General features: G+C 44.5%; 2 protein-coding genes across 2 annotated transcripts; both read right to left on the reverse strand.

The window, feature by feature from the left end:
* Positions 1-618: 618 nt before the first annotated feature.
* On the reverse strand, positions 619-3,996 carry AK88_05085 (uncharacterized protein; the record flags this gene model as incomplete). The annotated part of the gene is made up of 1 exon (XM_012482687.1): positions 619-3,996. One exon carries the CDS (start codon positions 3,994-3,996, stop codon positions 619-621), a length of 3,378 nt encoding a protein of 1,125 aa, XP_012338110.1.
* Positions 3,997-5,741: 1,745 nt separating this feature from the next.
* Positions 5,742-11,927, reverse strand: AK88_05086 (uncharacterized protein; the record flags this gene model as incomplete). The annotated part of the gene is made up of 8 exons (XM_012482688.1): positions 5,742-8,916; positions 10,032-10,461; positions 10,554-10,747; positions 10,861-11,014; positions 11,153-11,221; positions 11,336-11,401; positions 11,535-11,651; positions 11,876-11,927. The coding sequence occupies 8 exons, from the start codon at positions 11,925-11,927 to the stop codon at positions 5,742-5,744; spliced, it is 4,257 nt and encodes a 1,418-aa protein (XP_012338111.1).
* Between the last annotated feature and the right edge of the window lie 140 nt (positions 11,928-12,067).

Raw genomic sequence — 12,067 nt, forward strand, 5'->3', positions numbered from 1 at the left:
AAAAAAAAAAAAAAAAAAAAAAGTTTAAAGTTGTTCGTTGCGAAGTGTGAGGAAATTGTGCAGGGGGGGAAAATTCATTTAAAGGGAGAGGACACATAAACATGCATGGACGTGTGTCTAGATGGACGTGTCTACATGGACTTCAACATTTTTTTTTTTTTACGTCACTACGTATATGTTTGTGTGTGTAATACCCTCCCCTGGTGACCTGCACAATAAACGAACGGAGGCTGCTTGTGAGATGAGCCGGCAAACGAAAAAAAAAAATAATAAAATGAAAAAAAAAAAAACTTGTGATGCGCGGAGGAAGATACGAAAAAAAAAAAATTACACAGCGGGGCTTACATATATGTACAGTGCTGTGTAAATAAAAAAGGAAATCTGTCCTTTGGGTTTCTTCCCTTCGAGGAAAGGTATACACTTGGGTGTGTGTGGATGATGCATACACATGCGCGCAAGGGGGAGAAGTAATGGTCACCGGGGTTGGAGACCCACATAAGGAGCGGTGGGACAGCTGCGATTGGGAGGTAGATTCGCGCGCGTTGCGCTGCTACCGCTGATCCCTCCGCTGCTGCCTTTGCTCCTTGTGCTAATGGAGAACTCATCCCCGCTTGAACGCTAGCAGGTGGCCCGGCGGCAGCTCGAGTGGAGGGCCACGTAAAAGCTTTCGATGGACTTCCACAACAAGTAGAGGTGGTAGTTTCTACCGGGCGGGAAAAAAACATTCTGCGGGAGGAAATTCATGTCCTCGTCTCTCCATATCTTTACTTTCATTTTTTGTAAGTCATTAAAAAAAAGTAGGTCGTCAAACGTGAGCTTCTCCCCAGGAGAATGTCCTGCTGTCCTGTAGTTCTTCCTTCTCCTATCCTCATCGTTTATTCGTCTTTCTAATTCTTCATTGCAAAAGTGCACAAACTTGGACAAGTACTCTTCGTAATCCGCATCGGTGCACCAGTTGTTACCAGCGAACATCATGTTGGTGGGTCCGTTGGTACTGCTCGTTTGGGTTTTGCTTCCTTGCGTGCTTAGCTTCTCTCCGTGGTTATCGTATGTGAATTTGTTAAATAAGGCGGAGTCCAATACTTCGAAGAGGGCACTGTTCATGGTGTGACTGTGTTCTCGGTGGAGGTGGTTTTGTGTGAGACCCTTCATTTGCACCGAGTGCACTATCTCATCTATGTCGGCGCAGTTGAACAAGGTCGTGAGGACGGACAGGGCTAACGTGTCGATGGGGACGAGCGACGTACCGAGACAGTCCCCATCTCGCATTTCACAATTTTCGTTAATCCTGGTACCCCGTGCGTTGGATCCTGACCTGTCCTCCACGCCCCTCTTCCTCAGCGACTTCAACAAGTGTTCGTACTTATCAGTAGCCCCTGGGTGTAGAGCGTTGAAGTAGCTGCTGAATTTGTTCCTGAAGGGAGCGTAGTCCAGGGGGGACGATGGCAACGGCGTTGTTGGGGTGTGGGGTGAGCCTCCCTGCATGGGTAGGTGGTGCTTAACGGTTGCGGCTGCCGCCCCTCTCGTGTACTTGGCCAAGTAAAACTCGAAGAGTCTTCTACGCGTGAACATATTAGGAAGGTGGAAGTGTATGACCTTGTCAAATCGCTTGGATCGCACGAGCGCAGAGTCTAGCATCTTGTAGCGGTTGGTGGCCCCGATGAAGAGGATAAATTTTCCCGCCCGGTATTTCCTCAAGTTGAAAAGTTCCTCCACCTCTTGAAGCGTGAGGTCGTTGTTGAGGTAGTACTGCATAATTTCGTAGCCGTCCCGTTCTCGCGTAGAAGGGCGATGGGCAGTGGTGTGTCCCTTTACATGATCGGTGTCTTCACATTCATTGCGCCCCTGTTCAGACTCCGCTTCTGGTGCGACGATCTCCATGAATGTTTTCCTGATGGTAGAAAAAAGGCCTCCTTTATCCCTACGGCGGGATGCCATAAGGACTTGCTCCCGATTGTACTCATGCAACGAATCAATTTCAATTAGCAGCTGATTCAAGGTTTGTGTGTACTCATGGTTGACATTATTTCCCCCAGGGTTACTGTTCATGGATCTACTCAAGCCAATGCTATCAATCTCGTCAACGAAGAGAAGTACAGATCTGGAATTCCGTTTGGCTCTTCTAAAGTGGTTTCTTAATTTAGAAGCCCCATTGCCAATGTATAATTCTATGAAAGTCGATCCTGAAAGATGAATGAACTCCACATCGAGCTCTCTGGCAATAGCTTTAGCTAACAAACTCTTCCCTGTACCAGTTTCTCCTGTGAATAAAATGGTGTTGTAACCAGATAGGTTATAATCATTTTTAAACATACTTGAAAATAAAAGAAAAAATAAAACCCCTTTTATATCTTTCTTAGTTTTTTCGTTCAAAATAATATCATTTAACGAGTTCCCTTTGTTTGTGCTATGGGATGAGTAATCTGTATTGGTAAAGGGGGATGAAAGAGACAAATTCCTTTCATACAAATAATAAAAAGTTGCTAATGAAAGACTGTATGTTATTATATCGATTATATTTTTTTTAATAATTTCCATGAGGGACAACTTGAGCATTTTATCATCTAATTTTATCTGCACATGTTCATAACATTTATTTTTTAATAAAAATTTCATTATATAATCATTATAAAAAATGGTGTACACGTTATTTGTTTCTTCTTGTGTGGATGGAGGTGAACTGCTGCTCATTTTGTTTGAATTGAAAATGTTAATGTTAGTTCCTGTCTTGGGTAGAGTGGCTTTGCTTAAGATGTATGTGAATGTGTTGTTAGAGGGGTTGAAAAGGATTGTCTTAACATTATTCTTTTGTACGTTGTGGAAGAAGTGATTGTAATCTTTCGAGACAGCTGCGTTCGCCGTACCCCATGGGGACAGGAAGGTGTTATTGAAGTACTTGGTTACGTTAAGGTAGCAATTATTTATGTAGGCTGCTACTCGCCCCTTCATTTTGTAATAGAGGTAGGCACACGACACTACGCTCAGTGGGATTAGCCAGTAGGACTTGTTATTTTTAAGTGCTTCAAATAGCGGGTACAGGTAATTTTTAGCAAAATTGTCGCAGTTGTTTTGGAGGATGTCCTGGGCCCTGCGTCGACTCGCCGCGTCTCTCGTTAGCGGCGCGTCTGTCTTGAGCGGCCTTTCTGTCGCGTCTCTCTTGTTTGCCTCTGCTGCCGCCTCTTCCACTTCTACCACTTCTGCCGCTTCTGCCACTTCTTCCACTTCTGCTGCTTCTCTCTTGTGTGCGTTTGGCCCCTCCGGTTCAATTGGTTCATTTTTGGCCTCTTCAGTTTGTTCGTCACCGTTGCGTGAATCTTCATCATCCCCTTTACACTCTACTGGGTCCTCCTCCTTATACTCAATCGGGTCCTCCTCTTTAAACTGAATCGGGTCGTCCTCTTTATCCTCTATGGGGTCCTCCACTTTACCATCTACCGGATCCTCCTCTTTAAACTCAACCGAGTCATCCCCTGTACCATCTAGCGGGTCCCCCTCTTTACCATCTGTTGCATCCACATGGCCCAGCTCAAACTCCGCCTTCCTCTGCAAAATAATTGTGTAAAACATATTTTTAATAGCCAAGACGAAGAGGTAGCAGAAGAGGTACTCATTGGCCTCGACATGAGCAAAGTGTTTTTGCGTCTGCAGTATTTTTTTCAAGTGGAGGTATATCTCTCGCTCCCTGGGGGTGAAAATGGTATTTAGCATTTTGTGGTAGTAAGTCGATTTGCTCCTAGCGCTATATGATGAGACCTCGTCACTTGTACTGGCGCTGCTACTACTGCTGCTGTTTTCCTTCTTGCACATGAGCAGGGCTTCCTGCTTAATGAGTTCTGTCCTGGAGCTACTCATCCTGTGCATCTTCCCTTCTCCGTTTTCATGATCACTCAACGAGTGTGGTTGTGACTGAGCGTTCTTGTACAGGTGGCTCAGGTTGATGAGGTAGTCACTCATCACCTGCTCGATGTTAGTTTTGCGTTCGTTGCGTCCCTTCATCTTGGCGAAGCAACTTTTTTACACTTGCTTCACGCTGCTCTAAAACTTAGTGCACAAATTATTTTTTTTTTTTTTCTCTCTCTTTTGGTTCAGCATGGAGGGAGGGCTGAGACTCTACTCGGCATACTGCCCTGGAGCGGACGCACAACGCGGCGAACAACTCGACGCACACCTCCGTGTCTGCACTGGGTTTGTCCTTTTTCACCTGCACGCGCAGCCGAGTATGCCGCTTAAAACAGGTGGAGAAAAAAAAAAAAAAAAAAGGAGCCAAAAGACTAGGCAAAAACTAGGCGAAGAATTACACAAAAAAATGGAAAACCAAAAAAAAAAAAAATAAAAATAAAACCAAAAAAAACAAGGAAAACAAAAAAAAGGAGAAGCAAAAAGAGGCGAATGATCCACTCCTCGCAGGGTTCTCTTTTCCCCCTTGGATGGAGTTACACCCTTTTGCAAAATAAAAAAAAAAAAAACACAGTCTCTCCGCCGTCGTTTGGGGGAGCGTCGCCTCGAGCTCTATATACCACTTTAACACGTCGTACTTACTCGAGTGAGCTCGCGGAAAACTATTTCTACTTCTTATGACTAACAAAGCGTTACTTCATTGAGAAAAAAAAAATAAAAATAAAAACAATAAAAATAATAAAAATAATAAAATTAAAAAAATAAAAATTAAAAAACACAAATCTGCTAAATTACACAACTGTTAAAAAAGGGGAACAAAAACTCGTGAGAAGTTTCAAAGGAAAAAAAAAAAAAAAAAAAAATTCATTAAACAATTACCAAATGAACCACGCGCATAAATAACAAAAAAAAAATAAATAAAATAAATAAATAAATGAGTAAAAAAGAAATAGCTGGGCGGAAGAAGTGACGGGGGCTGCAAACGAGGACCTTTTTCACCTCCGAAAAGAAGCACAGAAAAATTGGGCCCTAAATTTACGCACGTGTAAAACGGCACAACGGTTGGTGTGCGGATGTTAGGGATCGCGTGTATGTGCACCGCTGCAGCGACGGCGTTGACTGGGCCACTTGGCGAATACGAACGGGGTGTGCCCACACAAGAAAAGGGCGGGGGGAGGAGGGCGTGGTGTTACTCTACACGGAAATAGGAACACATTTCTGCGCGCCACATGAGGGGAAACACTCCGTGGTGAACGTGCTGTTATATGGGGGAAGGGATAACAGATTATAATTCCCTTTCCCGCGCGGAGTCCACTGTTGTCACCGTTGCAGGCGTGAATGTAGTATGCGACGAGTACACTTAGTGACTGGTCACCTCTTTTTAATGCTCCTCCCCTATATACACACATGTAAGAATTTTTTTTTTTTTTTTTTTTTTTTTGCACCAAACGGGGAAACAGCTGCTACAGCCATTGCACACACACAAGGACGTCATTTATCATGCAGCAACGGATCTGCAACCCACGACAGCGCAGTGGTTACAACTGAATAGCACATTTATGTTTCCCCTTTTTTTTGTTTTTTTTTCTTCTTCAAACGAGAATTGAATGGGGTGAAAAAAAATGCTTCCTTATTGTACAGCCAAATAATTTTTTTTTTTTTTTTTTTTTTTTTTCGCCAACTTGCAATTAAACCTACATGGCTTCTACACCTTTTAAAGCACAGAATGGTTTTCCTTTTTTTTTTTTTTTTCCTCCTTCATGCACACTTTGGAGGGTGTGTTTTTTTCCCCCCCCCATTTCCCGTTCGCGCCGATTGCCATCCCCTCACTTCCCTGCTCACGTTCATATCAAGTACGAGCTGTCGGTGCTTACATTCTCCACGGAAGCGTCCGCGTCCTCTGACATGGAGAGAGTCACTTTAGATTCATCATCCTGTGAAAGGAGTTCCATTAAATTCTTCTGGCTCATGTTTCGGGTGACTCGTTTGGAGGCTGCGTCCTCTTCACCCACGACTTCCTCGTGTGATTTGGCTTTTGCCGTGGTACTCATTTTTGCGTCCTTCTTCTGAATAAGTTGCGTCTCCTTCGTTGGCTGCTGATAAGAGTCCTCGCGTTTGTTTGTATCCTTCGCATGAAGAGAGGTGGTCATATCCCCGGCAGGTTGCTGTGTGTCACCTCTCGCCCGCATGGCCTCCTCAGACTTGTTCCTTTTGCGCACGAGTTGGTACTCCATGATCTCCATTAACTTGTGTTGGTATTGGTGTGTGTCCGTTTTGTCGGCGCGCTTGGGCGGAGCCTCCTGCTCTTCCTCCTCATCGTCTTCTTCCTCCGCGTCTTCTTCTTCTTCCTCCTCATTTTCTCTGCCTTCTTCTTCTTCATCGTCCTCCTCCTCTTCCTCCTCTTCTTCTGCTCCGTCTTCTTCTTCTTCCCCTTCTGCTTCTTCTTCCCCTTCTGCTTCTTCTTCCTCTTCCTCTTCATCCTCGTCTTCGCCCTCATAATCGGCCTCCTCATCCTGAGCCGTGGTTTCAGCAGATTGGCCCGTGCGCGTGTTGTTCAGTTCTGCCTTTTGCGCCTTGCGTTTAATCAAGTCGTCCCGGTATTCAATTTTGCAGCTCATGGTGAAGGTAACAAAGAGGTCGGACAGTTTTTTCAACACGGGAAAATTATTCATATGGTTAAGTTTGTACTCAGTAGCTGCTTTGATCGCCTTTGCCAGAATTTCATCAGGCACAGTTTCTACATTTTGGTGGTGTGCCCATGTGTTAACATCTTCTTCTTCAAAATCTTCCAATTGCTCCGAGAAGTTTTCTACTTCCTTATCGGTGCAATTTTTCGTAGTGCACCTAGTGCATTCAATATTATCATGTGTCTCACAAAGAGTATTCATTTTATAATTAAAAAGTTTTTTAACATTTTCATCAGATAGTTGATCTTTCGACAAATTCGTATTAGTAACAATCATGGAGGACAACCCATCTTTACTGATTTGTCTCTGATACACTTTTTCATCAATTGTACCTGTACAAAAGAGTCTGTATATGTAGCAAATTTTTTTTTGTCCTTCTCTCCATACCCTTGCTAGAGCTTGCTTATCATTTGCAGGGTTCCAATCTGGGTCTAACAGAATCAAACGATTCGAACTGATCAGGTTGATACCACACCCACCAGATTTAGAAGAAAGAAGAAATATAAAAATATCAGATAAGTGTGTAAAGTCATTAATAATTTTGTGTCTTTTTTTTATACTGATTGCTCCATCTAATCGTACGAATTTGTAAAAATTTTCTCTACATAGTATTTCCATGAAGTCTAGGGTTTGTGTGTAATTGCTTACAATGACTACCTTGTCGGTGGTGTTTTTTTTTATTGTTTTGAGGAGGAAGTGAAGCAACTGGAACTTGCAGGACATGTTGTAGTAGGACCTTTGTGTGTCTCTTTTGCATTCCTCCAGGAGTTTCTTCACCGGTTTGTCGTAGTCCATCTCGACGGCTCTTCGGCGGTCCCGCTCCCGGTTGCCATCGCGGTTGCCATCCCGATCACCATCCCGGTGGCCACCCCCCCCCTGTGTGTTGCTTTCTACCGGGGGCTTCTCCTTCTCCGCTGCGCCACCTCCGCTGCGTGCATTCCCCTGTTTGTTCCCGCGCGCTGGCTTCTTCTCCTGTTCCTTCACCGCCTCCTCAATAAGCTTCGCGAGCGACACCTGCCCGACGTCCTTCATATCATTAGCATTAAGTAGCAGAGGGTGGTTGCAAATTTTCTCCAATTTTTTTATATTTATAAGTACATTGACCTTGTTTGTGCTCTGTTCATTTTTCAAAATCCTCTTGTCTTTTAAAAAGAGGACGTAGAGGGCTTCTTGAATGGGGTTGAGTTTAATGAAAATGTTAATGAGGTATTTTACAGGTAGCACTTTGGAGAGTAAATTGTTTGTCCTCCTGAGGATGAATTTATTTGTAATGGTAGATAGTTCTGCTAGTCGCTCTGAAGCAATTTGTTGTTCTTTCTCTGTTGCATCTTTGTCTCTTCCAATTAAAATAGGGTTAGCATATTTTTTCCTGAACAAATTGGTATCGTCAAATAGGTCCGGGTTGCACAATGAAATGAGAGCAAAGAATTCACTTAAATCGTTTTGTATTGGAGTACCAGAGAGGAGGAGTCTTTTTCGAGCAGTTAAATTATAAATGCTCATGTAGGTCTTTGTTTTGTCATTCTTCAACCGATGTGCTTCATCACATATAATCATATCTATTGAAGATTTGTCTAATGATTCATTGTTTATGCGGAAGCATTCGTATGAACATATGATCACTGTTGATTTGGGGTCATACTTGAAGCCTTCTAATTTGCTAACGATTTTTTCCTTTGCATTGTCATTAACACAAGTGACGTTGCATCTACCAGGTAGCCATTTATTTATTTCATCGTTCCAATTATTAATTAAGCTAGCTGGGCAAAGAATGAGGCATCTCCTAACAGCTGGTTTTTTATTAATGCCTTGCTTTAGGAGTGTGTATAAAACAGAAATACTTTGAAGTGTTTTTCCTAACCCCATATCATCTGCCAAAATACATCCACTTATCTTTTCATCCTTTAAATTCATTAAACACTCGAAAACGAAAGTGACTCCTTCTCGCTGGTGTTCTCTGAGGAACTGAGCTAAAATGGGATCAACTTGTATTTTGTTCTTTTCATCCTCGTATAAGATTAGTGGGACAAAGTCTTTTTTTATTTCGTTTTCCTTATTCTGTTCATTCATTTCTGCTTCATCTGATCTCCTTGGTATGCCGTTGGTCAGATTTATCCATCCTGTGCGCCTGACCTTTGCACCCAGAGTTTTTTTCACATAGAGGCTCTTGTCGCTTACGAACCCAGGCAGGGGGTTCTTGAAGGGATGGAACAGCGTCGTCTTTTCATTTTTGTCAATGCTCAGGATGGGCAGCAGCGTCGCGCGCACCAGCGTGATGCACGTCCTTTCGGGGCTGTCCTCCCGCCCGCGCTTCGTGTTCCCGGGGAACTTCCTCATGTGGGGGGAAGCGGCGTCTCGCTTGACAAAGCGGCACGCTGCAAAGAGCGTCTCACTGGAAGAAGCGGCACAGTGGGGCTGCTCCGAGATAACGCCTCTGTGCAGTGGACATGCACGCACACAAAAAAATAAATTGGCAACTGTGGGGACGGCGGTTACGTGGATGAGGGAAACGTCGTATGACCTACCGTGTGGCCGCCTTTTCCACCCGCGAGTCGGTGTGTACGTGCGAGGCAGCCAGTCGGCAAAACCTTTGTCAATCTCTTTCGGTGGGGAAAAAGAATAAACGCTGTCAGGTATTTCTCACTCGAGCGGGTAAAAGTAATAACAAGAAACGGAGTGGAAATTTTCCTTTATTTGTACAAATTTTGCGTAGGTGCAACAAGTGCATGGTTTCCTTCCCGTAAAAAAAAAAAAAAAATGTGGCGCTTTTGCTTTACTCCACCGTGTGGGAACTTGGTCTACCACGCGGTGCAGGCAGGCATTTGTCACAACACAGCTTGGCCATTTGCTCAAAAAACAAAAAAAAAAAAAAAAAAAAATTATGAGCTACGCTGCGCTACGATACGATACGACGCGATACACTACGACGATATGTGATGAAGGAAAAAACATCCTGAGGGAACCACATGCGGGGAATACTCCGAGTGACAGTCCAAATGGAGGCATCTCCTTTTTTAAGACTTTTGCTTCTTCATTTGGAGTGCAACCCTCGGCACACATACAGGTGGTCCAAAAAAAAAAAAAAAAAATAAATAAAATACAAGTGAACGGAAACGACTGCATACATTTTATGCTACCTTTACATGGGTAATTTTTTTCTGTTTTTTTTCCCCCATCTCGTATTTCTTCACCCACACCCCCGTTATGCTTCCTCCAAAATGAAAAAAACAAAATTCGAACGGGTCATACGTATGAAGGAGGATGAACTACGTGTGCAAATCCCTTTGTCGACTCCTTCGTTTTTACAACCTGGGGAAGACACCCACTGTGGATTTATTTCTTCCCCGTAAAAGGGCTAAACCGAACAAGTGGTAAAGACGAAAAGCAGCAACATGCAATTCTCAGCAGAGGTCAAATCTCAGTGAGGGGAAATTTCATTTGTAGTACAGCTGCAACACGTGTATGTTTCCGTCCACATCTCCACAAACCAATTTGTTATTCACATTTTGAAAATTCAGATCGGAGGAAGGAACATGTGTCTTCTTCCCGTACCGTTTGTACTGTTCCAAGACGGAGTCATATTTCTCCTTGTCGATGTAGGAGCTCTCCAACATCATGTGCTTGTTAACGGTTACGTAGTAAGTAGGCCTTCCTATCGGTACCTTGCAGTAGGTGTTTTTGTATACATCCAGGTGTTGCTCATATTGAACGTTTTTATAAAAAATGGAGTTGTTTATTAGGTTGCTCTTTACAATGTCGTAGATGTGCAGGTCGTTGTGGTGCGTGCAGGAGAGGATGAACTTGTTTCGGTTGTCCAGTTTGATGTTCCTCCGGTGGCAGTTGTTCGAGTCGCCTCTGTACAGCCCGAGGAGGGTTCCTAAGGCGGGGGAGAGACAAATGAAGAATTGCAGTTGCGGCGTCACAAAGAGCTCCACTCACGAGGCCACTAACTGGTGCGCGTTTCCTTACCGCTGTTCTTCTCCACCAACTTGACGCTGTTGTCAATGGTCTTCACGCAAAAGTAGTTCCTGTCGCTCGTCACGTCGATGCTGAGGATGGAAGACTTCATGTCGTAAGTGAGCAGCTTCCCCATGCGCATGTCGTACACTCTGAGCCAGTTGTCAATGCTGCCCGTGTAGACTTCGTGTTCGTCCACAAAGATACTGCGGGGTGGGGAAGGGATCGTGTACGAGCGTGAGTTGGCTTAGCAAAGGTCGGCTTGTATATACTGTCACGTGGCTGGTCGGTGCGCATGCAAACGTTTTTTTGTACTAACTCTGAGATGGAGTCCCGCGCTTCACTGAAGACCTGCAAAGGGGTGTTCTTCTTCTTGTAGTCCCTCTCCCTAAAGTCGTACACATTGACCGAGTTACTTCTGCTGCAAAAGAGTAGCTTCTCATTCAGGCTGAGTTTGATTACATTAACCTTATCTGAGGGGGGGAGGAGAAGAAGAAACGTAGTTCAGTGGTGAGAAGCCTCTCGAGACAAGTGCGTTGTTGCTACTGCTCATGCGTGTCATTCACACGATCGTGTGGTGGGGAGACCCCCTGGGCTAATCGCTTACTAACCATTCACGAGCAGCCTATTTAAAACCTTGTTCGAGAGGGTGTCCCAAAGGTAAACGTGAGCGTCATTTCCTGCGGTGTGAAGGAGAGAAGCCAGTAAAAGAGTGGTCTGCAGGGAGGACAAATGTAGAGGGTGCCCCTCGACAGCAAATTGCGCTTCGTTGAGGCACGTTCATGGAGACCCACCCGCTGAGAAAAATTTCGTATTGTCCCTGAACAGGGCGACGTCGTTTATTCCCTTTTTGTGAACATCTGCAGAGGGGGGGGGGGGTGGAAGAGCGGTGCACCGTTTGGGGATAGACCATTTTGGGAGTCCATAAAGTGAAGGAGCGTCACTAATAGGGACATACATACAAAGGGAGCAGTGACGCACACGCAGCAATACCTTTGTAGGTGTTTATGTGTAACTGCTTGTTCACATTCCAAAGACAAACAGTGTTGTCCAAGCTTGAGCTGACGATGTAGTTCTCATCGTTGCTAAATACAATCTTCGTTACGCACGCTGTGTGTAGAGAAGGGCAGTAAAGGAGGAAAAAAGTAATATGTTTCGGGAAGCGCAACGTGGGCGGACGTAACAGAGCTCAGTCCTCTTTTATCCACCCGCATATGGAGAAGTGAGCGATGAAGTGAGCGATGAAGTGAGCAAGTAAGCGCGTATGTGCCAATATGGCGTGCACATTTGGAGACGCCACCTGCTCAACGCGAATAGCTCTCTCCTATAGTAACCTTTGTGGCCCGAAAGTTTTCCAACCGTTTTTACCGTGAGATCAATGTCCATAGTCGGGGGAGTCAACTTTTCTCACTCGAGTGACATGGTGAAAGGGATGGAGGAGGAGAAAAGTTCGATCGTCCCGCACAGATGAAGTGTATGTGCACAGGTTGTCGTTCTGCCTGACCAACGCATTTTTTTTTTATGAA

This window comes from Plasmodium fragile, assembly GCF_000956335.1.
Source record: "Plasmodium fragile strain nilgiri unplaced genomic scaffold supercont1.93, whole genome shotgun sequence".
NCBI classification, from domain to species: Eukaryota; Apicomplexa; class Aconoidasida; order Haemosporida; family Plasmodiidae; genus Plasmodium; species Plasmodium fragile.